Source organism: Aspergillus aculeatus (genome assembly GCF_001890905.1).
Source record: "Aspergillus aculeatus ATCC 16872 unplaced genomic scaffold ASPACscaffold_7, whole genome shotgun sequence".
In the NCBI taxonomy this organism is placed as follows: Eukaryota; Fungi; Ascomycota; class Eurotiomycetes; order Eurotiales; family Aspergillaceae; genus Aspergillus; species Aspergillus aculeatus.
Window position 1 is genome coordinate 68059 of NW_017962982.1, and position 26844 is coordinate 94902.

General features: G+C 56.3%; 10 protein-coding genes and 1 non-coding gene across 11 annotated transcripts; 7 read left to right on the top strand and 4 right to left on the bottom strand.

Moving 5' to 3' along the window:
* Positions 1-271: 271 nt before the first annotated feature.
* Positions 272-3566, top strand: ASPACDRAFT_28096 (uncharacterized protein; the record flags this gene model as incomplete). The annotated part of the gene is made up of 4 exons (XM_020199537.1): positions 272-520; positions 577-1322; positions 1379-2381; positions 2442-3566. The coding sequence occupies 4 exons, from the start codon at positions 272-274 to the stop codon at positions 3564-3566; spliced, it is 3123 nt and encodes a 1040-aa protein (XP_020056427.1).
* Positions 3567-5230: 1664 nt separating this feature from the next.
* On the top strand, positions 5231-5947 carry ASPACDRAFT_59955 (uncharacterized protein; the record flags this gene model as incomplete). The annotated part of the gene is made up of 1 exon (XM_020203507.1): positions 5231-5947. One exon carries the CDS (start codon positions 5231-5233, stop codon positions 5945-5947), a length of 717 nt encoding a protein of 238 aa, XP_020056428.1.
* Positions 5948-7950: 2003 nt separating this feature from the next.
* ASPACDRAFT_51917 (putative thiamine pyrophosphokinase) lies at positions 7951-8950 on the bottom strand (the record flags this gene model as incomplete). The annotated part of the gene is made up of 2 exons (XM_020202544.1): positions 7951-8857; positions 8913-8950. 2 exons carry the CDS (start codon positions 8948-8950, stop codon positions 7951-7953), a joined length of 945 nt encoding a protein of 314 aa, XP_020056429.1.
* Positions 8951-9905: 955 nt separating this feature from the next.
* Positions 9906-9987, top strand: ASPACDRAFT_t139. Its single transcript has one exon. It is a non-coding gene; the product is annotated as a tRNA-Ser (tRNA).
* A 289-nt stretch (positions 9988-10276) lies between these two features.
* ASPACDRAFT_51918 (FAD-dependent oxidoreductase) lies at positions 10277-11908 on the bottom strand (the record flags this gene model as incomplete). Its single annotated transcript, XM_020202545.1, has 8 exons — positions 10277-10368; positions 10422-10622; positions 10680-10871; positions 10920-11172; positions 11231-11416; positions 11465-11539; positions 11612-11737; positions 11798-11908. The coding sequence occupies 8 exons, from the start codon at positions 11906-11908 to the stop codon at positions 10277-10279; spliced, it is 1236 nt and encodes a 411-aa protein (XP_020056430.1).
* A 716-nt stretch (positions 11909-12624) lies between these two features.
* ASPACDRAFT_51919 (SGNH/GDSL hydrolase family protein) lies at positions 12625-13772 on the bottom strand (the record flags this gene model as incomplete). Its single annotated transcript, XM_020202546.1, has 3 exons — positions 12625-12855; positions 12909-13532; positions 13602-13772. The coding sequence occupies 3 exons, from the start codon at positions 13770-13772 to the stop codon at positions 12625-12627; spliced, it is 1026 nt and encodes a 341-aa protein (XP_020056431.1).
* Positions 13773-14332: 560 nt separating this feature from the next.
* Positions 14333-15973, top strand: ASPACDRAFT_42675 (glycoside hydrolase family 140 protein; the record flags this gene model as incomplete). Its single annotated transcript, XM_020201132.1, has 2 exons — positions 14333-15388; positions 15485-15973. The coding sequence occupies 2 exons, from the start codon at positions 14333-14335 to the stop codon at positions 15971-15973; spliced, it is 1545 nt and encodes a 514-aa protein (XP_020056432.1).
* Positions 15974-18209: 2236 nt separating this feature from the next.
* Positions 18210-19732, top strand: bgt2 (GPI-anchored beta-1,3-endoglucanase EglC; the record flags this gene model as incomplete). The annotated part of the gene is made up of 2 exons (XM_020199560.1): positions 18210-18383; positions 18446-19732. 2 exons carry the CDS (start codon positions 18210-18212, stop codon positions 19730-19732), a joined length of 1461 nt encoding a protein of 486 aa, XP_020056433.1.
* A 258-nt stretch (positions 19733-19990) lies between these two features.
* Positions 19991-21159, bottom strand: ASPACDRAFT_51921 (uncharacterized protein; the record flags this gene model as incomplete). The annotated part of the gene is made up of 3 exons (XM_020202547.1): positions 19991-20150; positions 20214-20969; positions 21050-21159. The coding sequence occupies 3 exons, from the start codon at positions 21157-21159 to the stop codon at positions 19991-19993; spliced, it is 1026 nt and encodes a 341-aa protein (XP_020056434.1).
* A 1556-nt stretch (positions 21160-22715) lies between these two features.
* ASPACDRAFT_51922 (uncharacterized protein) lies at positions 22716-24476 on the top strand (the record flags this gene model as incomplete). Its single annotated transcript, XM_020202548.1, has 1 exon — positions 22716-24476. One exon carries the CDS (start codon positions 22716-22718, stop codon positions 24474-24476), a length of 1761 nt encoding a protein of 586 aa, XP_020056435.1.
* A 217-nt stretch (positions 24477-24693) lies between these two features.
* Positions 24694-26401, top strand: ASPACDRAFT_118019 (uncharacterized protein). The gene is made up of 3 exons (XM_020196124.1): positions 24694-25087; positions 25242-25617; positions 25719-26401. Exons 1-3 carry the CDS (start codon positions 24850-24852, stop codon positions 26062-26064), a joined length of 960 nt encoding a protein of 319 aa, XP_020056436.1. The 5' UTR covers positions 24694-24849; the 3' UTR covers positions 26065-26401.
* The last annotated feature ends 443 nt before the right edge of the window (positions 26402-26844 follow it).

Below are 26844 nucleotides of genomic sequence, written 5' to 3' on the forward strand. Positions count from 1 at the left end.
TTTACCTGGACGCGTCCTATCTGGATACTACAGTTTTCCGGGCTTGGAGCGATTGCTTTGGTCGGCTAAGGCGATGCTTATCCGAGTGGGGATGCGCTTTTCCGACCCCACACCCTAACCGGGGGATTCTTTCACGTATTCCCCCGCAATCCAGCAAGCACAGAGTAATAAATAAAACGATTCATTATATGCATGGAACCGCAATTCAGCCATAAAGGCTTATCTCCCATCTTTTGCACTCAGAGTAACCATGCTTCTCACCTCATCCGATATGGACAACGTGACAGAGGCCCGACAGCTGGGTGAACTCCCACCCACCCCGCCTCACGAGAAAGAGATCTCTCCCCAGACGATCAACGACGTGCTGTTGCAACTGATCCAGGATGCGCCAGACCTACCACTGGTAGGGTACCCGGAAAGCTCTCATGGGGTCAGCGACTACGTATACTACTCTGCTCGCCAGCTGGATCGCTTCGCCAACGGCGCAATCGAGCACTTGAAGAAGGCTGGGCTTGAGAAGGTAAGAGGCAATGCCTTCGCCAGTATATCCTCTTCCATTCTAATGTCGCTACGCAGTTCTCGCACCCGACGGAGAACCGTGTTGTCGCGATTCTCGGCGCCTCTAATCTCGACTACATTGTCTCCCTGTTCGCACTGACCCGATTGGGATACGCCGTCTTGCTGCTCTCGACCCGACTCAGCACGGAAGCTTATGTGAATCTCCTCGCAGCCACCAAGTGCGCTCAACTGCTCTACTCCGGGTCAGCCACAAAGGCTGTAAACAAGCTCGAGTCTACCACATCCCTTGCTAGTTACAAGATCCCGGACCATGCCGCCTACTCAGCCAGCACCCTCAGCTCGTCTCTACAGCTGACCGACAACAGCCACTTGAGTCAGAAATGGGCGTTCATCATCCATTCATCCGGGTCTACGGGCCTTCCCAAGCCAATCTTCCAGACCCACGGGGCGTGCATTGCCAACTACAGCACCAGCAAGGGATACCGGGCCTTGCTAACCCTGCCGTTGTACCACAACCACGGCCTTTCGACCTTCTTCCGATCGCTGTTCAAGCGCAAGCCAGTTGCGATTTACAACTCCAACTTGCCCTTAACAGGCAATCATGTCCTCGAGACGATGCGGGTGACAACCCCAGAAAGCTTCCATGCCGTGCCGTATGTGCTCAAACTGCTGAGTGAAGTCGAGGGCGGTGTTGCGGCCTTGGCGCTGTGCCAGCAGGTTCTCTTTGGTGGGAGCAGCTGTCCCGATGATCTGGGAGATCTTCTCGTCGAGCAGGGAGTGCGGCTGATCAGTCACTACGGCGCGTATGTTAGCCCCTTCAAAGATACCTTGATGTCTGAAATTCTAATCGAGAGTGCAGAACCGAACTCGGTCAACTCATGACCTCCGAACGACCCCCGGAAGACAAGGCATGGAATTACGTCCGACCCCTGCCCAAGGTGGCTCCTTTTGTGAAGATGGACCTGCTGGAGGATGGCTCGTACGAGTGTGTCGTGCTCAATGGTCTACCTGCTAAGGTCAGCTCGAACTCAGACGACCCACCAAACTCCTTCCACACTCGCGATACATTCTTGAAACACCCGTCCATCAACAATGCGTGGAAGTACTTGGGTCGACTGGACGATCGCATCACGCTCGTCAACGGCGAGAAGGTGCTCCCCGTGCCCATCGAGCACCGCATCCGTCAAAACCGCCATGTCCAGGACAATCTTGTGTACGGCGTCGGACGTCCACTCCCGGGCCTGCTTGTCGTGCCCAGCGTCGAGTGTCAAGGAATGACAAAGGAAGAGATCCTCGACCAGATCTGGCCGGACATTGCCGCAGCCAACGCAAATGCAGAGGCCTTCAGTCAGATCTCCCGCGACATGGTGATCATCTTGGACCCCGGCTGTTCGTATCCTGCTACCGACAAGGGAACCATGATCCGCAACCGGTGCTACCTCGAATTCAATGATCAGATTGAGGAGAAGTACCGGAAGCTCCAGGAAGGCGGCTCGACCGCCGCGGCAAATCGCCACATCTTCGACAACGTACAGGAGCTGGAGCAGTTCCTGCTGTCCTTGTTCCGGAACGAGTTGGGATTCACGGAGATCGATCTGGACACGGACTTCTACGAAGCAGGGGTAGACAGTCTTCAGGCCATCAAGGCACGCGGTGTCATTCAAAATCAAGTGGATATCGGGTCCGCTCAGCTGGGTTATAATGTGATTTATGACTGCGCCAACATTCGCAAGCTGGCTGCCCATCTCGACGCAATCCGGACCGGGCAGGAGAGCAGCGCTGAGGACGAGCTGAGTGTCATGGCCCGACTGATCGACAAGTACTCGACTTTCGTGAGCAGGCCTGCTGCCGAGGAGACTGTTGTAAGTTTCAGTCCCTCTCTAGACCACTTTGAGAACCCCGTCAGGTACTAACCCACGCAGCTTCTCACCGGCACCACCGGCTCACTGGGCGTATACATCCTCTCGCGCCTCATGCATAACCCCTCCGTCAAGCGGATCTACTGCCTTGTGCGGGCGAGCAGCCCCTCCGATGCGCTCGACCGCGTGCTCACGAGCCTGTCCACCCGATCGCTGCCGATGGTTAATGTGTCCAAGATCATTGCCCTGCCATCGCAGTTTGGCCGCGAGGATCTTGGCCTCCCAGTCGCGGTAGTGGACGACCTGCGCCAGTCGCTCACCAAAGTCATCCACGCTGCGTGGGCCGTCAACTTCACCCTGGGCGTGCAGAGCTTCGAGCAACAACACATCCGCGGCGTCCACAACCTGATCAACCTGTGCCTCTCCGGCACGCGCACCTCCCCAGCGGAATTCTACTTCTGCTCGTCGATCTCCGCCGCCGCCGGCACGCCTCTGCCGGCGACCATCGCCGAGGGCCCGATCCCAGAGCTGGCGCACGCGCAGAACATGGGGTACGCGCGCTCCAAGCTCGTGGCGGAGCGCATCATCCAAGCGGCGGCCGAAAAGACGGGGATGGTCGCCAAGGTCCTCCGCGTGGGCCAGATCGTCGGCGACACGGTGACGGGCAAGTGGAACCGCACCGAAGCCATCCCGCTGATGCTGCAGACCGCACACACCCTCAAAGCTCTGCCGGCGCTCGACGAGACCCCGTCGTGGCTGCCTGTCGACGTGGTGGCCGATGCAGTGCTCGAACTCAGCGGCATCGCCACCGCCGATTCTTCTACCTTAGCATCAATCTCCCGCCACGACCCAAGGGTCATCTACCACGTGCAGAACTCGAGGACCTTCCGCTGGACGGAGGACCTGCTCCCCGCGCTGCAGCAAGCAGGACTGGAGTTCGAGATCCTGCCCAGGCGGGAATGGGTGCAGCGGCTCCGCGAATCCGATCCGGACCCGGCTAAGAATCCCACCATCAAACTGCTGGATTTCTTCACGGAGAAGTACGATAATGAGAACCCCGGTCGAGCCGGGTTGAGCTTTGAGATGGAGAAGACGGAGGCGGCGAGTCCGTCGTTGAGGGGAGGCGTTGAGTTAATGGAGAACGGGCTGATTCGAAAGTTTGTGGATTCCTGGCGGGGGGAGTGGTGATTTTGTTGAATTGGAAGTTGTTTATGTGAGGGTTGGTAAGGGTTATATTGTCATTGTTCTAGTATGCAGGAGTCATCAGTTAGCTGTAGTCTTGTTCAATACCATTGTTTTCTCCGTACCTCAACCTACCCATGCCCGAGGCAGTGAGGCATCAAGGCATAAAGGCATCAAGGCATTAGGCCCCCAGCCAAGGGCCGAGAGTCTCGGATGACCAATGCCGACTCACCTCCACTTTTCTCAGGCACCAACCTCCATCCATGGCTCGAGGCGGCAAAGGTAACTGTACCTGATCCGAAACTGATTCGTGGTGGCGAGATTCAGCCCACTGTACCACTCTTAGGGCATGTGAATGTTTGTGAGTAAAACTTCGGATCCACTGGTCGGGCTCAATACCCGAAGAAACCGGGTATGCCTTGGTCAACAGCAGCAGCAACGCCCAGTCCAAACGGCCCCCAATCCGGTCAATCCCCGATCCCCCTGCTGATAACCAATGTGAGGTATCACTTTGGGGTTGTTTCAAGATGCTGACCACCCTTCCTTACCCCTGTCACTAAGTGAACTAGCGAGACTACAAATAACTTATTGTCCGAGGTTGGGGTTGGCAGTGCAATCGGAAGCGGAGGGGAGTGAGTTGCCTGCGCGATTTCGCACCGCAGCTGAAATGCGTAGTACAGCTAGAAGTTAGGGCACCGTCCTGCTCCTGCTCAAGGTTCTCTCCCGCGCGGCCGACGAAGCGCCAAGCAGCGTCGACAGCTATCAATGGCAGCCTATTGTTCGGTTTTTCTCTTTTCCCCACTCGCACACTAGGCCTTCAGCCATTAGACTACGCGGCAACTGACAAGCTTCCGTCTGCTGAAAATCTTGGAAAATCCTTGGGATGACTTGATCCAGAGAATGGTCTCTCTGTTCATGTTGAACAACCCTGACTGATTGTCGATGGACTCTGGGGAACCACCCCGATCGAAATAAATTAAACCTCCTCCGATCTGATCTCATCCTCCCCCTCTCCCCTCCTCCACTCTTTCTCTCGTTGATGAATTCCTGCAAATGCACGGATGACTTCTGTCGGTGTGTCAGGGGGGAGAGGATGATTCACCAACCAGTGCCACGTTCGACAGACTTCTGTTGGGCCCACTTGGTGCCTGGCAGGCCACGCCATCCACTTGAGCCAATCTGGTTAAGCAATGAGGCCAGACCAGATGAGACCAGTCAATAGGAGAATCCATGCAATGGATGGGGCCTGAAGTCCCAAACATGTTCGCTGCCCCCCCCTCCTTCTCCTCGCTGGGAGGGGGGCGCTACATTGGGCCCGCGCGCCTTACACTGTGTACTGGAAGCCTGTCATACTTCTTTTATAAGTCCTGCTGGCTCTGCTGCTCCTTCCTTTTACTTCTTTCCTTCCTTCTCTTTCTCTCCTTTCGTCGAGTCTTCTGCTCCCCCTACACTTTCGCCGTTGTTCATTCCCTTCTCTCCTTCGGGATTGTCACTCTTTTTTCTCTGGCTGCTATCAGTCAGAAGTCATTCCTTGAAACCCCCTCAGCTCAGCTAACCAGCCACAATTCGATCGTATCGTCCGATCGTCCTTCCTTTTTTTTTCCTCAACTCACGTCATTTGAAAAATCGTCTGAGTCGATATTGACGTCCTGTCTCTACTTTATCCAACCATGTTGTTCTCCAACTACATCCGCGCCGCCGCCCTCTTCGCGGCCATGGCCTCGGCCATTCCCATCGCCATGCCCCCGACGGCCACCGAGGTGCAGGTCGAGACGGAGACGCAGGTGGTGACCGAAGTCCTTGTGGCTGGTTCCCACGGCTCGCACACCACCACCACCACCGTCAAGCCCACCACCACGGCGCATCACACCTCGACCTTCGCCTCCACCCACGTCTCGGCCACTCCCTCCGCCTCCGCCGTCGCCTCCTCGACCACCAGCAGCAGCAGCAGCAGCGCGACAGGCGGCCGTGTCGAGATCGTCAACAACCTGAACCACACCATCTACGCCTGGTCCGTCTCCAACACGCAGGGCGAGATGCAGACCCTCGTCCCCGCCGGCGGCACCTTCACCGAGAGCTGGCGCACCAACCCGGACGGCGGCGGTATCTCCATTAAGCTGTCGTCGACCACGGAAGTGAGCAAGGTGCTGCAGTTCGAGTACACCGCCGAGAGCGAGACCGTCTGGTGGGACCTGTCCTGCATCAACATGGAGAAGAACTCGTGGTTCACCGAATACGGCTTCTCCGCCGTCCCCAGCGTCGAGTCGTGCCCGTCGGCCAAGTGCGCCGCCGGCGATAGCGACTGCTCCGAGGCGTACCAGAACCCCGACGATGTCGACACCCTCAGCTGTTCGTCGGACAGTGTGATCAAGCTGGTTCTGGGCTGACCGCTGCTCGAAGACAAACAGTTCCATTGAGACTCGCCTGTCTCGTTTCTTCTCTTTCTTCACGCAATGACATATGCCACTCGACGTTTTTATCCTTTCTTTTCCTGTTGACTCTCGCGGGAACGGTCCTTCGAACCTGCGAGTGTCTGCCGTTCAGTGCTTTAGTTTTATACCTTTCAATCAATTCGTATACATAGGTGTGTTCTTATCTACCTTTATCGTTGCCTCCTTGGGCCTCCATTCATTGATGACGTGACGCTGGACGCATGGTCATCTCATTTGTACTTTATCTCACTATAATCGCCGATTTTGCGTCGGTCGCACGGCCTTCGCTGGGAGCATGTCAGATCGCATTAATTTAGACGTACTTATTGGAACTGCCTCAAACCCATGCTTCGGTAGTGAGCTGTAGGTGTCGAGCTTCGGCGGCAGAAGTGGGATTGCCGACCATTAACACCGGACAGCGACTGGCTCAATAAGTCCGGTGTTCGAATCGAACCCCCTTCTTCAAACAAGCCGACTCAATTTGACTGAAGTAGATATGTTTTCTAGATTTTCTGCTTGTACCCTCGACCTGTTTGAGGCATCCTTTCCCTTCACCCACGAACTGCCCCAGCACGCTATCAAAGCCCAGTCCTTCTTGGTCGGCATATTGACAATCCATGATGTTTAAGGTTTCTGATTTGGGAGGAAACTCTTGAACTATCCAGGAGGGGTCATCTTCATGCAAGCAAGGATCGTAGTAACGAAGTTCGCAGTGGAGGCAGTTCTCGCTAACCGTAAGCTCTCTGAGGGCGGGAAATTCCCCATGAGGGGCACAAGGATGGACGTCCTCCACCGGCTCTTTGCACAGATCTCAAGACAGATCCCAATCGGTCCACTCCGGGAAACTCGTCTCGATCCCCAGGCTTTCTAGCGTGTCCCGGTGCTGGGGGAGACCATCCCAGAGGCCGTCGACGAGATCCCCGTGTGGCATACGAATCTGGCTGAAGTGAACATTCAACTGCTTCAGCTTTCTCGGCTGCTGCAGAATAGTTGCAATGTCCGATCCTGTCACCGTGGTTTCTGGCACATGCCTATCGTGATGCTTAGTTCTTGTCTGGGAGACCGACCCCTCCCGGTCCAACAAAGGTAATTGGCCATAGAAGCCCCGATGCCATCAATAGTCAGGTCCTCGAGCGCTGGAAGACGCAAGACGTCCATGACGTCCTTCACCCAAAAGAGCTCTGCCGAAGGATAATCACCTAGATGATTGACAAGTCGGGGTTTACGGAGATCAGGAAGGCTTTGAAAGGACTTTTGTTCCGCGGGTCCACCGCCGCGTGCAGCAGATCTTGGAGGTAAGGGAGATCATCTTGTAACTCCAATGAGGCTTTCGTGAACGTTCCGCGCCCTGGTGAGGATGATCGGTATCAGCACCCGTGCATCGTAGTAATGAGTCGCCCTATTCCAGCGGAATTCCGAGGCCAGCCTCCACAGCTAGGCGGTTGAAGTGGTCTGTGTGTAGTTCGACTTCGGACCGGTGTATCAGATGGGTGCCGACCGCATTCAACGACAGTTCCCTCACCTGATCCCCTCGGTCCGTGTCGGCGACACCGTACAGAAATTGTGCCAAATATATAGCTTCCCGCGTGGACGATCCGTAGAAGTGCTGAAAGTACAATTGATGACAAGCCGTTACCTGTCATGCACAACTGACTTGGCAGCAGTTTCTCAACTCAGCCTCCGTACACGTAGCGAACTGCAGGATGCGCTGGAAGACTCAGGAGGAAGGGAGGCCGGGCCACGCGTTTTAAATGCTTGACAAGGCGCCCGTGAGGTAATTTCATTGTACTGGCGGAGCCGGATACATCCGACGCTGATTCGATGTTGGCGGGCATGACGCACTCTCGAGAGGGAAGTTGACAGTAAAACTGGAACCGTGGACACAAATCACATCGATATCGACAAGAGTGACAGATGGGGACGTCACGAGGTCCTGTGTTTCTCCAGTAGTACCTTCTCTATGGACCACACGGCAAAGGCAGCTTGCGGTGCAGCCTGGCCACGATCTCCGCATAGTCAGGCTCCTGTTCAGCAGTGAGTAGTCCATGACGAATCAGAAAGTCCAGCATGACAGCACCACTGCTAGGTTTAAACCGCCCATCCAGCAGCGCCTGTTTCACCGACTCCACCCCCATGCGATGAAACTGCCAGATATCCTGATCCACCGGTCGCAAAACCTCCTCCTCCCCCATCTCCATATCATACACGAAGAGCACCCCCGGATTGATGAGTCCTACCGGTCCCGAGGCGCGTACATCACTAACATTCAGCCAGGTCACGGTCCCCGCCGCGCGAGCGTCCGACTGCACCCGGGCCGCCGTCATGCCCGCTTCTTCCTCGGCCTCGCGGACCAGACACTGCCACGGCGTCTCTCCGATAGCCATCCCGCCCGCGACCGCGTTATCCAGGAGTCCCGGGTAGGTCTTCTTGTTGGGATTGCGCTGCGGGATCCAGAACTGGTACCCTGTGACCGTACGCGAGTAGACCGTCATGTGCACCCCCTGCCCGATGATCCCCCACATGGAGAACTCGCTGCGATCGATGGCGACCGGGAACCGAGCCCCCACGATGGGAAACATCTCCCCGCGGGTGCGACCGAGCTCGGGGAAGACCCCGAATTCGCGGGCGCGGTTCATCTGGTGCGCCAGGACCCGGGTGCACTGGGCCTGCCAGTCCGGCCCCGCGGGACGGCGCAGGCGGACTTGCTTCTCCGGCTCGGGTATGATGTCGAAGTCAGGCGTCCAGGGCATGGCGTGGACGATGTCGTCGGTCAGGAGTCCGTGGGGTCGGTCATCGTCGGGGAGGTAGAACTTCCACAGCGTGCTTGTGCGGTTATCGTAGACGGGGTCTTCCGGGTAGGGAAAGCTAGCATGGATGTAAGTAAGTGGTGATAGATGTAAGAGGACAACAAAGCGCTCACTTGTCGCAATCTTGAACGACTTGGAGGAAGTTGTCCATCGGCTTGGACATTGTGTTGTGCTGTGTTGTGTGTTGTGTGCTGTGTGTTGTGTTGTAAGATGAGGGAGGTGGAAACCCGAAAGAGGAAAACAGCAGATAAGATAAGCTGGAGAAACCCTTTTCCATTCCGGCAATCAACTGCGGCAGCAGCTGTCGACAACCAACTTGGAAGAATGTTTTTATATGATGTTAGACAGGATTGGTTTTTGTAGTTTTGTGTAAGTTGTTTATGTATGGAGCTCCGAGGTGCGAGTCAGCCAACGAAGGGTGGATTAGTGTATATGTGTATATGTATACCCTATCCGAGGTTTCACAGATTGCAGAATACATATATTTCCAAGCTTGTTTCCACGCGTGGTTAGGATCGGACAAAGGATCCGCATTGCATAAAAATTTTCTGGATCAAGTCAAAACAATATCCCATCGGAACAAGAACTAGCTAGGCCACTAAAAAGAGGGAGAAAGCAAATTAGCAAGATTCAGAATCTTGATAGTGCAGGTCAAGACCATTGAGGAGATGCGCCGTCTTCTCTGCGCAAAAAAGCACTAGCCCTCAAGCTGCCTAGCGTATGCTTACTCAGCTTGACAAACTAACTTAACCACATCGAGCAAAGCTCAGCTAGGGTTCAGTCTAGGCTGAAACCGGTTAGAGCCCATGCAGGCACTAGTTACCTCCTTGGCTGCTCCTTTGCTGCTGACTGCTGGGAAGGATTCAAAGGAGTACTGACTACTGTTTCTCACCACTGCTCAAACATCAGACTTGCTTCCTTGAAGCGACATCGATCCGATCTTGAAAAGCACTTATCTTTATAATCATATTCAGATCAAAAGATTTGAGCTCAAGGAAGTACTCTCCATCAAGCACCGCGGAACTCAACCGAGAAGTGGGTCTCCCACAACTCCTTTTTGGCTTTTTGTCTGAGTATGCCAATTCTACCCCAAACACCTCATCTAAGACAGTATGGCCGAGTGGTCTAAGGCGATAGACTAGAAATCTATTCTCTTCGGAGGCGTCGGTTCAAATCCGACTGCTGTCGTCTTTTTGCTTCGGGGCTCTCTGCCCCTGTCTATTTTGCAAACTCGACTCAGTGGCGGCAATGAAGTACTTTCCGTGGCATGCGGACATGCACAAGGTTGTTGCCACGCGAGATACATCTCCTGCTCTCTGGAATTCGTGTTCTCTGCTATCTATCAACTACTAGGCTCACTTCAGATCAAATCCCGATAGTAAGGGCAGGAAAGGTCGGTGCATTCAACCTAGTACCATATCAGACAATGGATATCTTGTATCCTAGCAACCACATTAGACACATCTATGGGTCCATTTCACTTCCGCTTAGACAGTTCGAGCAATGCTGTGGAACTCTTGACTTCGTTGTGCGAAAAGCAGATTCCCATGAATTTGACCATCTCCGCAGCTAATGACGTCGTGAGCAAAATGTCTCGTACCCTGGACTGGCCTGGATCTTACCTGACATTCTCCGGGCCGTGGTGTCATTTTCATCCACGCCATTCATGCGTGTATAATCCAGGACGAGATCGACACGGGACCGACGGGCTTCCTCATACAATGCCAGACGGGCCGGAATGTCTTCCGTGCGAGTGCCGGCGGGTAGCAAGACCGCGAGGGAAACTGCATCCTCGATGGCCATGGCGCCACCCTGACCCATATCTGCTTGATTGTTAGCTTACTGTGGCTGTTCGTCTGGGGAGAGTCTCTGTCACGCACAAGGTTGAAAGGGATGGGCAGCATCTCCCAGCAATGCTGACCGACCTCTCACCCAAGTCGGCAGGGTCTTCATGTCGAAGAGCTCCCAGACTTTGAGGTTATCGTCGGCCCCATCGACGAGTTCCTTGACCGCGGGTCCAAAGCTGGAGAACCCGGACGCAAGTGCATCTTTGCTTCCGACCGCTTGCCAGCCTACTTGCCCAGTCAGAATTTTGGATTGGAATCGAGTGTGGTGCTTACCTTCGCCAAGCCCACCCGCCTCGGCCGTAGGGAGGAACGCGCAGAGATTGAACACTTTGTTGTTAGAGCAGGGATACGCGACCAAGCGTCGATCATCCCTTGCCCATTCGATAAAGACGCCAGGCTCCTGGACAATGTCTTTGGTCGCGGTCAATTGGCGCAAGTCATCGGTGGACAGCAGCCAACGGAAGCAGGATTTGCCCGCCGGGAATGGAGCAGGTGGCTGTTGTCCTATCTCGTGGCGGACGATGGACTATCGCGCGGGTTAAAGTGTCTTCCTTTCGTGATTCAACTTTACTCGGAATACGTACGTGAAGACCATCGGCCCCAAGTAGCAAATCGCCCTCAAATCGTGCTCCATTGTCAAGTGTCACCGAAGGGCGCTCACTGTCCACGTCAATGCCGACAATCTTACAGCCCATGTGCAGAGTGGCTGTCTGCATGGCTCGCTGCTTGAGATAATTGTGTAGGTCGACTCGGTGCACGAGGTACCATTCCTGAAGACTCAGCACCTTATACTCAAGTGACGATACTGGCCAACTCACTGCTTGCCACATGTGTCGAATGCCATCGAACTCCTTCTTATACTTCAGATTGCCTAGGTGATCATACCGATGAATCTAATCGAACAACTCAGTCTTCATTCCGCTGTGCCACAGCATAAAGCAAGCATCGGATGGCAAGTTCCAAACCTGTTGCAAGAGCGTGCCTCCAAAGTCTCTGGGGTCGATGTTCAACCAATTGAGCAAGGCAGTACAGTTGGGCGGCACATGGATCGCAGCGCCAGCCTCGCGCGAGAACTTGGATTTTTCCACAATCTGAAACGCTCAGCACATACACCCTATGAGATCTCGACATTGTCATCAAGATATACACACCACAACATGATGCCCTTGTTTGCCCAGTGCTATGGCTGCAGTCAGGCCTGCAATCCCGGCCCCAACGATCAACACCTGCAACGGTCGGGGTTCTTGGCTCGTGACGGTCATTGTGATCTGTTGTATTGTAAGCCGAGGGCTGATCTAAGCTCGCTTGGCTGCCTCCTCTCGTGTCGACTTCCAAGGACATTTTAACCATGCATAGGTGAAGCGACCATTCCTCTCTCGGAGACTCGGACTCGGGATATTGCCTCGGAGATAAGACGGGATCCGACGGATCAGAGTGGGCTCATACAAGTACTGATTATGAGTAGTAGTCTATCCGCAAGGGTCGCTAGAATATGTCGATCATTTTCCGGTGTTCCAGTGTGGGTTGGTCCAGGTTCAATGGGATTGTTATTTGGGCTTAGAAGGGAGAATGCGCCGGGGGCTGGACGGGGCGATTCGACGTGCAAGATGACCCTCGCCAGGGTCCTTTTCTACCTATTCACCACACCGGTGAAGCCTACAAAATCCCTCGGTTTAGCATACTATCCAACTACTATAAAGTGCATACTGACAGTCGAGTTAGAGTATATGGCTATCATGATGGTTGCTTCCTTCCGGGCCGGTCCGCCCGGAACGGTAAGACGAAAAAGGGGGAGATTATTTATCCTTCCCCTTCGTTGGCCCGCTCAATCTCCAATCTGTATCTGTCCTTACGGACTGATTTGACAGCAAGGAGAGCAAGCCCTCCATGTTGCATATCCTACATTCGCACTGCTACGATTTGTCGGGCAGAAGTATAAGTCGAGGCCCACGCTTGCAGTGTTCCAATATTCGTCCGTCTAGCTTTTCCAATACTTGGCCCACTTGCTCTGCCCCTTGACCACATTCACAAACTCCCGCGCAATGATGCGATCCGTCTGCTCAGACGGATGGAGGTCGTTCCACCACATATAGCTGTCCCGGACCGCACTTGTGCTGCAGGCGGAGCCACACCGATAGATCGAGCTGGTGACGTTGAGCGGCGCAGTGCCGTTCAGGTACTGGGACGGGTTCTCCCAGATATCCGTCGTCTGCGTGATATGTCAGCCTGCCTCACTCACTTCCAAAACTCGGCCATCCTTACCAAAGCATGCGTGTCATAGAGCGCAAAGCTACTCTGCGGATACCGCTGGGCGATTTGCACCTCGTACGGCGTCTGATAGTTGAACACCGCGTTCACCAGCGTCGAGTACTGGCGCATCTTCTCGCTCGACTGCGTGATGTTCGGGTCGTACGTGGACTTGTCCGTCCAGTACTCCCCCGTGGGGAGGCCCCCGTTCTGCGGGGTGGCGTATTCCGGAGCCAGCTCCAGCGCGATGAGATTCATCAGCACGAAGTTGCGGGCGCCGGCAGCGTGCAGTCGGTCGAGCTGGGTATACACGCAGTCGGTGAAGTAGGTCAGGGCCATACCGGCGGGCTGCTCCTCAGTGAGAAAGCTGCCGGGGCCCAAGTCGTTGGTGCCAATCCAGATTGCGTAGACTGTCTCGGCGGGTCGGTTGATGAGAGCGGTCTGGCCGGTGGTCTTGTTGACATACTCATTGTCGGCGAGGAACTTGGGTAGCTGGTCTTGTTTCACCCCGTTGCGCGAGGTGTCGGCCTCGACGGAGTCGCAGACCGCGCCTGCCACGGCGTAGTCGTAGAGGTTGATCCCCGTGTACTGTTGGACGTAACTCGGCCATGCGCGGCCTCCGTCCCATTCGTCGGTTGACTGTTTGTGGTACTGATGGTGAGTGGTTGTCTCTGGGCTGCGGTGGTTGTGAAGAAGCCAAATTCATACCTGCGCTGCCACCGGTGGGGTGTACGAATAGACGCCGTCGTCGGTGTAGCTGTCACCGAAGATCACTAGCGAAGAGAACTTCTTCAACAGGGCCTGTGATCGCCGCGACGGCGCGCAGACTGCAGGGCTGGTGATCAGGACCAGAATGAGCACCCCAAGCGCAGACTTCATCGTGATGGACAGGTGTCAGCGTTTTGAATGTGAGATTTTCTGAGGAACCATGTCTCATGGTAGACAGGGTATCCCCCGGTAGTATTTCAACTGAGAAAAGCCCGCAACAGCACTTTCCCCGAGCATTGATGCGGGGAGATTCATAACTCTTGGTTTCTATGGTTGGTGGAGATTCTCGTGAGGCGGTCCAACACTCATGCAGGGGACTTAGTGAGCAGGTTCAAATAGGCTGATTGAGAGAGAGAGACTGGCATGATGTCAGGGCAGAACTCCTCCTTGCGTACAGGCCGTGCCCTAACGAGGGTCTTCAAATTGCGGGGTAATTGGATTTAGCCGGACCACCGAATATAGTACCCAGTCCGGTCAACCTGAAGCATCTTGCAGCATGTCTCCAGCAATTCGCAATTGGTGGGATTTCCCTTTGCATGTGTCTCGCTTGCCAGGAGATTGTAACATGATGCAATGCAGCAATTCCAATGGTCGAAAAGCAGAGGTTCTCCCAAGTCTACTGCAACACTGTCACCGCAATGACTGCCAGCATCAAGATAACATAGCCCATCATGCTCAGAGTTGCCCTTCTCCACTTCACTCTTCACATCATACACGCAGTGGTGGCCTGGCAGGTCCCCGCCGAGTACGCTATTACGCCCTCACCGGACGGCCGATTCCTGCAGCAGTCCAACGGCAAGCCATTCTTCTGGCAGGCCGACACCGCGTGGCTGCTATTCCACCGGCTCAACCACAGCGAGGCGGAGACCTACCTGTCCGACCGCGCACGCAAGGGATTCACGGTCGTTCTCGCTGTCGGCTTCACCCAGGAAGGGATCACCAATCCCAACCGCAACGGGGACCTAACGTTCATCGACGAAGATGTGACCCGGCCGAATGAGGCGTACTGGGCCTATATCGACTCAATCGTCGCACTGGCTTGGAGTAAAGGCATCCGGATCTGTCTGGTGCCCGCGTGGGGCAAGTTCGTGCATGGAAGCGACAACTCCGCCAGCGTCCTCAATTCAACGACGGCCTCCCCCTTCGGCCACTTCATTGGCCAACGGTACCCCTACCTTCCCAAGACCCTCGTGGCCGACACCAACCCCTACTGGCAGAACAAGACCGCTGTCAAGGCAGACTACCTCCGAGGAGGAGTCTCCCCGACCCATGAAGTGGTGGACTGGTCGCCTGTCTACGATGCATTGGCCGAGGGAATCGTGGCCGGCGAGAGACAAGCCATTAAATCGGCATCATCACCATCCTCAGCAGCAGACAAGTGGCAACCCCTGATGACCATCCACCCCACCAACCAATGGTTCACAGGCGGTCCCATCGCCCTGGCGCACGCCTTTTTCGGGAACCGCAGCTGGCTCACGCTGGACACCAGCCAGTCCGGCCACACGGACTACGCGCCCAACCCTCCGATCCCGTGGTGGAACTGTCGACGGGGCTGGGAGCCTGTCGAGCGCATGTACGTGGGGGGAAACCCCTCCCAGCAGCAACCTGGCAGCAAACCGCGACCGGTCCTCGACAACGAGGCGCACTACGAGCACCGGTACAATGACGGGAACCCGGACTCGTTCTACTGGAATGCCAGCGACGTGCGTATCGGGAGCTGGCAGGCGGTTAGTCAGCCTACCCCATGCTTCCTGTCCCGTCCCTAGTTCCTGTGACTGTTAGTGTACTTGTAGTCTACTTCTAAGATACTGACTACGGGACAGGTCTTCTCCGGTGCCGCAGGCCTAACCTACGGTGCCAACGCCGTGCAACAAATCGCCATCCCCGGATTATACGCCTCGGATGGCAGTGGACCAGGCGATGACTGGGAGCAGGACCTCGTGCTCCCGGGGTCCAGTCAGATGCAGTGGATCCAGAAGGTGGTGATAGATCGGGGCCAGGACAGCTATTTCCGACGCGTGCCGGCGCAGGATCTGCTGGTCGGGGAGGTGGGAGCGGATGATGCCAGGGTCACCGCAACCAGAGATCGTGGCGGAGATTGGATCCTGGTGTATACGCCCACGGGCCAGGAGTTCCAGGTTAATACCGGGGGGTTGGGCTCGTGTCAAGTGCGCGCGAGTTGGTTTGATCCGTTGGATGAGACGTATACCTCGTTGGAGTACGCACAGTGCGGACAGGGTTCGGTGCGAACGTTCACGCCGCCGGTTGGACAGGGGCATGAGGATTGGGTTCTGGTGTTGGAGGTGGTTTGATTGCGATGATGATTTTAGGTGGTGCTTGATGAGCCTCTCGAAGTGCAGAGGCATGTCTGGTATCTGTCAAGCATGCTACTGGATGGCGGAAGATATATCGTAAATATAAAGCGTCCACTTCTTGTCTCATTGTCTGCCAATGCAATATATAACTATACTGCATACTTGGGGACCCCATAGAGCGCGCACAGAAGCACTGGCCCTTGTACCGTACTCCGACCAGCAACTCCTCATTTAGAACCAATAGTACCTGGACCATTGACCCAACTATTGCAGGGATAATCCACGCGGCCGATTGCGGAGGGTAAACCTTGGGTGGTAAACTGGTGGTTCTCGCCACTGCACATTCACTGTCCAAAACTCGAACCTCGGTTTGGATGCTGACAAACCACGGATTGAGCAAGAAAAGCCTGACTGCTGAGTCATTCTGCCGCGCAGCTTTCGTCGACCGCCTTCTGTACCCACTCTTCCTCGGTGCGGTGGGGTCCGATTGGCTTGCGCTGTGGCGTGTGTGGCGCATCTTTGCTCCAGGGGGCAAAACCTTGGAAATGAGGGGGTCTATGAATAGCCTGCTAAGACATGTCTCTGAGATGACCTCAATAGCACCGTTCAAGGTTTGTCGGCCCCGTCTGGCTTACGAAGAACTGCCTGCCAGTTTGAATATTGAGTAAGCTATCGGGTTGCTAGGGTTAATGCACCTGTGTGTCTACGGAGTACTGCGTATAGCCTCGGTGGCTATAACCACAAGATTATGTACTGTAACATTCAGCATGTATAAACAAACCAATGCCCTCGAATAGAGCCCCGAGGTCGAGCAGAGATTCCTGCAATCTAAGCACCGCCTCGACACGGCAGCCGCTCCGTCGCCCGACATGCCCGGCGTGCACGTGATCCCCCCGGGTCCATGCATCTCCCCTCCCCTGATCTAGTGTCAATAGTGGCCGACCATTGTTCATCTACCGATGCTAATAATATGCGTTGAAGATGGTGGTCTAGATGGGTGGTAGTACGGAGGGGGACTTTATTTAGCACAGGCGACGATGCGATGCAACAACTGTACTGCTCACCACGCGACGACGATCAAGACGAACAAGAGGAAAAAGATGCACGACTCGACCGTCAGATTATTCTACGATTGACGTCAGTCATGAGGCAACCCGGCCGACTTGCCTTGGACTCCTCTTGAGGCTGGACGAGTAAGTTATGTGTAAGTCAGGGGAGTGATCGATCATCGGAGCGGGTAAGACGCCTGCCAGCTGGAGGTAAAGATCGCCGGTGGTGGGCAAGCCTCCGTGCGTTGTTGGCGTTCCAGAATTAGACCCAGCGAAATTGGACGGTACCTGCAGGCAGGAAGGTTGTGCTGACGGGGGGTTTGATGACTTGTACTCGAGTGACTAGTCAGGGGAAACGAAGTGACAGGAGAGATGTGCGACCGGGAGATGTACAGTACAGTAGTAAAAAAAGATTCGAGAACACAGTGAAGAACCCCTGGAGAATGGACCAGACCAGATCCTTTGGTGCAATCATGAATTAATTAATTAATTGAATTAAAATTAATCTTCAATTGATCAGGGGCAGACGAGACAGACAGCCAGAAAAAGAGGGAGAGCAAAGAGAGAGCGAAGAGAGAGACATGGATGGACAGCAGGAGGGTCGTCATCTCCGGACCACTGCACCAAGCAGCCAACCCTCATTTGCGGCTGTGGCTCCACGGGGAAGACTTGTCACTCAGTCTTGGGAGGGACTGATTATTGGATAGGCAGATCCACTGAGATCCACCGGCAATGAAGATTCCAGGGCCAACAGGCACAATTAATCCCTCATTGGGTGCGCAATGTGCTATTCTCAGTGGTGTGTGGCCCCGTTGGAGCGGGACTAGGGCTGTTAGGCCTTTCACTTGTTGCCGGTCTTACTGAGGGCTCTGTTCTAGACCCAAGCAATTCATTCACATTCACCCACCCACGGGCACTGCTTTCTCCCGCTCTTTGTCGTTGCCGTTGGCCCTTTTATCTGTCTGGCCCTGCCCTTCTTTTGCAACTTTCTCCATCTCTCCATCTCTCCATCCCCCATCCTCTTCCCCTCCCTCTGTCTCTCCCTATATCATTCTTTGAACGTGGACTTGTCATTCTTTTCCAACTCCCGTTCATTTGCATTCACTCACTCTTTACGACTTTAACTCACCTTCGTCAATCTCTATCACACCACCATCACCATGCACTACAACACTTTGGCTGCCATGGCCCTTGCGGCCTCTACTGCCGAGGCTGTCTCCCAGGGTTTCAACTACGGCAACAAGAAGGCCGATGAGAGCTCCATGTTCCAGGCCGACTTCGAGGCCTCCTTCAAGGCCGCGAAGGGTCTGGTTGGCACTGACGGTGGCTTCACCAGCGCTCGTCTCTACACCATGATCGTAGGTATACTTCTGCTGCACTTGAAAGGGACCACCAGACTAACCCCACTTCCCCCCCACAGCAAGCCTACAGCACCAACACCCCCATCGAGGCCATCCCCGCTGCCATCGCTCAGGACACCTCCCTCCTGCTCGGTCTGTGGACCTCCGGTGGTGGCATGGCCAACGAGCTCGCTGCCCTTAAGTCCGCCATCTCCGAGTACGGTGAGGACTTCACCAAGCTCGTTGTCGGTATCTCCGTCGGCAGTGAGGATCTCTACCGCAACTCCGTCGAGGGTGTTGAGGCCTCTGCCGGTGTCGGTGTCAACCCCGACGAGCTCGTCGAGTACATCCAGCAGGTCCGTGACCTGATCGCCGGCACCGGACTGGCTGATGTTCCCATCGGCCACGTCGACACCTGGGACTCCTGGACCAACACCTCCAACTCGGCTGTCATTGAGGCCGTCGACTGGCTCGGTTTCGATGGCTACCCCTTCTGGCAGTCGACCTTTGAGAACGACATCAGCAACGCCAAGCAGCTCTTCCTCGAATCGTGGGAGAAGACCAAGGCCGTCGCCGGCAGCAAGGAGGTCTGGATGACCGAGACCGGATGGCCCGTCAGCGGTGACTCTGAGGGTGATGCGGTCGCCAGCGCTGCCAACGCCAAGATCTACTGGGATGAGGTTGGTTGCCCTCTGTTCGGCAACACCAACACCTGGTGGTACATCCTCCAGGACACCGACGGTGCCACCCCCAACCCTAGCTTCGGCGTTGTCGGTAGCACCCTGAGCACCACTCCTCTGTACGACCTGTCTTGCAAGAACTCTACTTCTTCCGCCACCTCCACTGCTTCTTCGTCTTCTGCCTCTGCCACCGGTTTCTCTGGTAAGACTACTGGATCTTCCAGCTCCGGCTCTTCCGCCTCTGGCTCCGGCTCTTCTGGCTCCAGCTCTGGCGCTTCTGCCTCCGGCTCCGGCTCTTCTGGCTCCAGCTCTGGCGCTTCTGCTTCCGGCTCTGGCTCTGGCTCTGGCTCTGGCTCCGGTTCCGGCTCTGGCTCCGGTTCCGGCTCCGGCTCCGTCTCTGGCAGCTGGGGTGGCCGCAACGGCACCTGGGGCAGCCACGGCAACGGCACTTACCCCGGCTTCCGCCCCTCCGCCAGCTCCGGTCTGACCCCCTCCGCCAGCGCTGCTGCTGGTAGCTCCGGCTCCTCCGGTTCCAGCTCCAGCTCCGGCTCCAGCTCCGGCTCCAGCACCGGCACCTCCGCTGCCGCCGCCTCTTCCTCCGGCCTCTTCACCGGTGGCTCCGGCCGTGTCCTCCCCGGCTCTCTCCTCGGTGCCGTCGTCGGCATCCTCGCCCTGGCTGTCTTGTGAATTTAGCTCCGCGATGAAGGAAATGAGGGGGTTGTTCGCCGCAGTATAGACCGTTTTTCTCTTCGTGTACACTTTTAGGTCGTTCGTTTAATTCAATGATGCCGGTTGTATGTCGACTGTCTCAAGTATAGTACAATCCACGCAGGAATTGATCATCAAGCTTTGTTTGGCTGAATCACTAGTAAAAGATATGCCTCTAGCTGTACTATGAGTCTTCACACAGCTCTACTTACAGATACAGACACCACCGAAGCCGAATCACGACTCCGTCTTCTTCCCCTTCAGACTCCCCTGTAAACAGCCCACCACATCCTCCACCGTCTTCCCGCGCCGTCTCAACTCCCCGGCCTTCTGCTTCTCCAGCCCCAGAACCGGATCGTCGGCAACCGTCTGATATACCTCCGCGATTCCATTATACCTGTCGCGGTCAGCACACCTACCCCTTTGCCTCCAACACACAAGAAGGGGAAACATAACATACACATCCGGCCCAAACCCGGCCCCCTCCTCCATCGTCCGCCCGATCTCCCGCATCTCCTCCACCCACCGATACGCCTTGGAGGGCATCCCCACCACCCCGCGCTCCGCCATCCCCAGCGCCGCAGGCTTATACTCACCAAGCAGCCCCCGCAACTCGGACAGCACCCCGAACCCCTCGGCGGCGGTGAAGGACTCGATCGCCAGCGCGGTGAACCCCTTCGTCAGGGCGGCGAAGCACATCTTCAGCGCGGCGGCGGTGCCGATCTCGGCGGAGACGTGTCGCATGTTCAGGACGGTGGCGAGCGGGGCGTCCGGGAGGGGATCAGGGCCGGAGACTACTAGGGCGGGTTTTTTCCACTCTCCTTCTTTCAGATCCTCGGTTTCGGGCTCGTGGGTGCCACCATTGGCATGGTCATGGTGATGGTTATGGTGATGGTGTGGATGCTTGGTGAAATGCGGCGGGGATCCGATGATTCCCCCCGACAAAAAGCGGAGATCGTCCGGTCGGGCGGTGGTGCTGAAGAGCTGGGCTAATTCCCGGGCCGTGGCGGGGGATACGGCGTTGAGGTCGAGGATGTACAAGGGGCTGTCGCGGACGAGGTGTCGCGCTGTTGCGGCGGCGATGATGCGCTCGGCGGTGGGGAGGGCTTCGGCGGGCGGGACGATGGAGAGGAGCACGTCGCTTTCGTCGATGAGGTTCTGGAGGGAGGGCCGGAGTTCGATGTCGGCTAGCCACGCGCGGTGTTGGGTGGATTCACTGTGTTTTGGGAGGTGAGGTGAGATGCTGATCGGGGGGCAAGGGGCGGGGGAGGGTTCTGTTTATGGACTGTACTCTACCTCCGGTCGGCGGCGTAGGTTAGTACGCGGTAGTTGTGGGCGCGGAGGAGCTGGGCGATGCCAAAGCCCATTTCTCCGATGGAGAGGATGCCGATTGCTTCGAAGGGCATGGTTGGTTGGTTTGTTGGTGGATGGAGAGGGTGAGGTTGAGGTGATGCTGAAGGTGAGATTGGAGGTGAGATGAAGCGGGGATGGTGGGGGGAATGGAGGGGCTGTCAGGACTGGAGAGATGTGAATGTGATAATGTGATTGCGAATGTGCTCACAGAAGGATTACAGGATCAGGATTGGACTGGAATGACATGGGTTCGTCCTAGAACTACAGTGGCTTATATACTCCGGTCTGTCTGTATATTCTTCTCTCTAGATATCTGCTCAAGGTGGAAGCAGGTCCAAGATAGTCAGACAACTCTTCGTCATCGTCACCGAGAGGTGGAATGGGCTGACACTCCCACGTACCTACTACATACATTGTACTGATTGTACTGTATCATGATGTTCCCTCGGCCATCGGCCTGCTTCCTCCCCGGTCGGCATCGGCTCACTCTGCCACGGTCGGGTTTGCCTGTTGCATGACCGATCTCCGTTTCCTGACCCGGTCATGGTCAGTTCGATTGTTCGGACCGGATTCCTCGTCCGAGAGATAATAGACTGCGTAGATTGCCGATGGGATGGTGTTAAAGGTCGAGTTAGGGCAATTGAGTCGGGCCGACGGGAGAAGTGGAAGTATGTGTACTAGGTAGCATTAAGCGCTGCTGCAACTTACATAGTATACAGTACATAACTTACTACTTATGTAGGTCCAGCCACCCCACGCCCAATTTGATACGATGTTTAATGTTCAGTGCCCTTCTGTGGACACTAACTTATCGTTCACAGTCTCGCACACTAAGTACCGAGTATGAAGGTAAGCCAAAGTCCCTGGATCGTCGGTCCCTTTTTGAGCGAGTCGACGATCCTCAAGCTGCCTTTGCTGCCTCTGCTGCCTCGCTCTGTCGATCGGGAGATCATTGCACGGCCTAGCTGTGGGTTCCAACCTGGTGTGTCTCTTGCTTACCTGCGGTGTCTGACCGACTGACCCTCGAGCAGTAACTTGTGCATTCCTTTACAGGCAGGGTGTACACCAGTCCCTTCAGGCATCTATCTTTATGCCCAAAGCTACCACCACATCCCGTTATCAACTGCACTCTTCCTTTGACCCACGGGGACTGCAGTGGCAACCGCTTATCGACCAATGCCTCTGTTCAGGAAACCAGTTTCCGATGGGTCCAGCCCTTGGACTGATTTAAAGTCTCGTGTGTCCCAGGGCCCGTGGAGCCAACCGTGGGTGGAGGGATCCACCGGGTCTGGCGACGCGCAAACCACCGCAAGGGATTGATGCTTAGCTCTGCAAATTTCGAACCGTTAGCGTCAGGGTGGCCACCATCAAAAAAGAATGAGCAATCCAGCTGTACAGCTGTGCCATGCCTGCGGACGATCTTTTCCGGAGCTCCCAGCACCTATAAAGTCCTCCTTGCTCAAACACCCCCTCCCCAACATGACGATGAAGTGACAATCAACGCAAAATTCCATCCTCCACCATGCCACCTCCATATCCCACTCCCGATCATTCGCAACCCCCCAGTCCAGTCGAGGATAAGCCTGTGTCTGGACTGTCATCGGCCGCCATGTCGCGCCGCACCTCTTTCTCCGATTACCAATCCGGCGTTGGGAGCAGTCGCTTTGCATCCACTCCGGCCACGGGGGCACAAACCCCGGATCCTCTGCTGGGACCCAAAGTCGCCGTCCCCACCGATGTGCTGAAGAAATTCCCCCAGACAATCACCCGGCCCCGCGAGGACAGCAGCGATGATGAGGAAGCGATCGAGCTGTCGGCCACGGGGCCCCGATTCCGTCGTCCCTCTGCGGCCGTTTACCCCGGCGACAATGTCTATGCCGATGAGGCGGGCTCACCACCGCCCGAGGCCACCAAGGCCGCTCGACAGGGGGTCCCTCCGGAGTTATCCAGCTTCGGCGCCGAACTTCTCTTGATTGCTGTCTGCTCCGTGGGTCTGATGCTTTTCTCCTTTCTACTGGGAGACATGCTGGCTCCGCAGATCCAGATCCGGGCCGCCCTGGGCATCAGCAACACCGAGCTGCCCTGGCTGGTGGGCGCCTTCAACGTGGCCAACGGCCTCTCCGTCGTTGTCTCCGGCTCATTGACGGACCTCACGCCTCCTCGACCGCTGATGGTGGGGGCGTTTGGCTGGCTCACGCTATGGAACCTGATTGGGGCCTTCTCGCTCTCCCCCTCGCGCCGCATCCTCTTCTTTATTGTGCGCGCCATGCAGGGTCTGGCCATTGGAGTGCTGGTGTCCGGGAGCATGAGCATTCTCGGCCGTGTGTACAAGCCGGGCATCCGCAAGAACCGCGTCTTCAGCGCGATGGCCGCCTGTGCGCCCTTCGGGTTCTCCCTTGGAGCCATCCAGGGGGGTCTTCTGTTCCACAACCTCCCGTGGATCTTTGGCTCCAACGCCATGATCACCGGACTGTGTGCCGTGGCGGCCTTTTTCGCCATTCCCCCGCTGCGGCCCGTGGCCGACGTGGCCGGCACCGAGGCCCCCTCGATCAAGCAATTCGACTACCTGGGGGCGGCCTTCGCCGTGGGCGGTTGCGTGTGCCTTCTCTTCGGCCTGACGCAGGGCGGCGTGACCAATTGGTCCCCGTACACCATCGCCCTGACGGTCGTCGGCATTGTGCTGCTGGTGGGGCTGTTCATCACCGAGCGCTACGTGGTGCGACCCCTCATCCCCAACCGGCTGTGGAGCACGAAGGGCTTCACCCCGCTGATGATCGCCTACTTCCTGGGGTTCGGGTCGTTCTTCGGCTGCTGGCAGTTCTACGCGATCCAGTTCTGGCTGCGCATCCAGCACGCGACGCCCGTCGCCGTGGCGCTGTACCACATCCCCAACGCCCTGGTCGGGGTGTTTGCAACCTGGGTCGTCAGCCGCACCCTGCACCTGGTCCCGGGCCACTACATCTACACCATCTCCATGTTCGCCTTCACGCTGGGTCCGGCCTTCTTCCTCCCGCAGACTGCCAACACCATCTACTGGGCGCTCTCCTTTCCGGGCATTGCCCTGGTGACCTTCGGCCCCGATCTCGCCTTTGCCGCCGCCTCCATCTTCATTACCAGCAACGTGGCGCGCTCGTACCAGGGCAGTGCGGGCAGTCTGCTGGTGACGAACCAGAACCTCAGCTCGGCGATTCTGACTAGTGTGGCCGATGCGATCGGCACGCGCGTCGACAAGACCCCCGACGGGGATGTCGGGCTGCAGGGGTTGCGGGCCATTTGGTGGTTTGCGCTGGGGTGTCAGCTGGTGGCGGCGTTGATCACCGTGACGTGCGTGCGCATTCCCAAGGAGGAGGAGAAGGAGCATGTCACTTGAGTTACTTGAGTCTTTCCCTCCAGCAAAATGAGATATTGATGATAATGAAGTGGATAGAATAGATGATTGGGTTAGAGGAGAAAAGTATATAGATTGCATGTTGTTTTCTTATGAGCTATGATAATGCTAATACTTGAAGCCATTGATTGGTACACTTAACTATGATGCTATCCTCTCCAACGATGTTGTCATCTTATCGCGGATCTTGATCCGGCGGGGTAATTGCATTGCCGGGTTCGCATAATTAACAATACCTGGTCATAAATAACCCCTCAGTTTCCCCTCACCGATTGTGTCATCACACTTCGCATTCACCAAAACACCACTCCTCCCCTACGTACTGTGTGTACTCCACCTACAAGTCACAATCAAAATGTCCGACAAGTCCGACAAATCCAACATCCTTATCTTCGGCGCCACCGGGGCCATCGGCTCGTACATCACACAGGCCCTGCTCGACGACCGGGCCCACTTCGGCCGCTTCGCCATCTTCACCAGCCCGCAGTCCCTGCAGACCAAGACCGAGGTGCTGGACAAGCTGCGTCGCCAGGGCGTCGATATCCTGGTGGGTGACTTGGGCAATGCGGACGAAGTGCGCAAGGCTTATGCTGGTATTGCCTTTTTCCCTTTCCCGTAGACTCTACTGTACTGCACAGCACACTGTACCCTCTTACACACTACACAGCACTATGCCTTCCTACACATCCACCTGATCGAACACCCCACCACCCACCCCACCACCCACCCAAACTAATGAAATTATAGGATACGACACCGTCGTCTCAGCATTAGGCCGCACCGCCATCGCCGCCCAGATCCCGCTCATCCACCTGGCCGCCGAATCTGAGACCGTCCGCCGCTTCCTCCCCTCCGAGTACGGCACGGACATCGAGTACGGCCCCGCCTCGAAGGACGAGAAGCCGCACCAGCAGAAGCTGAAGGTGCGGGCGGCACTGGCCCAGCTGCGCGACCGCCTCGAGTACGCCTACATCGTCACGGGCCCGTACCCGGATTATCCATTCTACCTGGCCGCGGCGGGGTCGGAGGAGGCGGCGAAGGCGGGGTCGTGGGATGTGAAGGCGCGGAAGGCGGTGGTCGTCGGCGACGGGGAGGGGAGGGTGAGTTTCAGTGCGCGGGTGGAGTGAGTTTCTTCCTTCCTGGGGATGGTTCGATGGTCTTCGATGGGCGTCACTGCTCTGTCGTACCGGGTTGTGGCTGGATGGCTAACGTGCACATGCACAGTGTCGGGCGCTTCGTCGCCCACGCGCTCACCCACTGGGACCAGGCGCGGTACCGCGCCCTCAAGCTCAACTCCTTCACCACCACCCCGCACGAGATCCTGCGCGAGTTCGAGTTCCAGACCGGCCAGAAGTGGGAGGTCGAGTACACCTCGCTGGACGAGCTGCGGCGGCTCGAGGCCCAGGCGTGGGAGCAGGGCGCCCCCCATGCGACAACCTTTACCCTGCGGCGCATCTGGGCCGAGGGGGGCACCCTCTACGAGCGCCGGGATAATGAGGATATCGGCGTCGTGGCGACGCAGTCGTTGCAGGAGCTGGTGCGGGATTCGATCCATCGGCAGTCGGAGTAGTCGGTTGGCTGGAGCGGGTTGGGTTGTTGTTTCTGGATGGTTCGGGTCAGTTATGATAGCAGGTTGTATGACACTTCTGGCTGAAGTGGTTGCTGCCATCTGGGTTGGTTGGAAGGTTGGAAAAGCAGGTTAGATAATGCTTTTGAGTATGGTAGTGCTGGGCTGTGGCTCTGGCTGCATCATGTACCCTTGTTGACAGCTTCTGTATGTAATTCTGGTAGAGATCACACCTGGCTAGTGTCAGCGAGGGCAGCGCGGCGAACAAATTGTGTGTAGGCTGTGCACGAGCAGATACAAAGAGTATCTCTGAAGAAAGTCACCCTTAGCATGATCGGACTCGCTCTATATCAAGTGTAAGCATGAGTTACCCTGGACTCTAGCGTCTCCAGCAATGCCCATATCAGCCCAATCATTACTAAACATCATCCGGCATTGGTGCAAAAAGATAGTCGGTGTCCTGGCCGAACTTGTCATGCAAAGTAGCAGCACTGAGATGTGTTCCTGGGTTGGTCAGTCCCAGTCCACCCGACATCAAGCTTCGTCTTCGCCGTATCCATCGGCTCAAGCACCCAATATTGGCCAGATTGAAGCAGACCACAGCCTGTGATTGCCGATCGATCTCCACCCCCTCCCTAGGTTCGGCTGTCAGATGCTGACGACGATCCGGATCTGGTTTGCCCTTCGGGCTGAAGAACCACCTCCGGGCTCCGATGTAGGAGCTGCCACAAGCCGACTGGCACCACCACGTGGTCGCTACCCGCGGGTACATGCCGTGGGTGA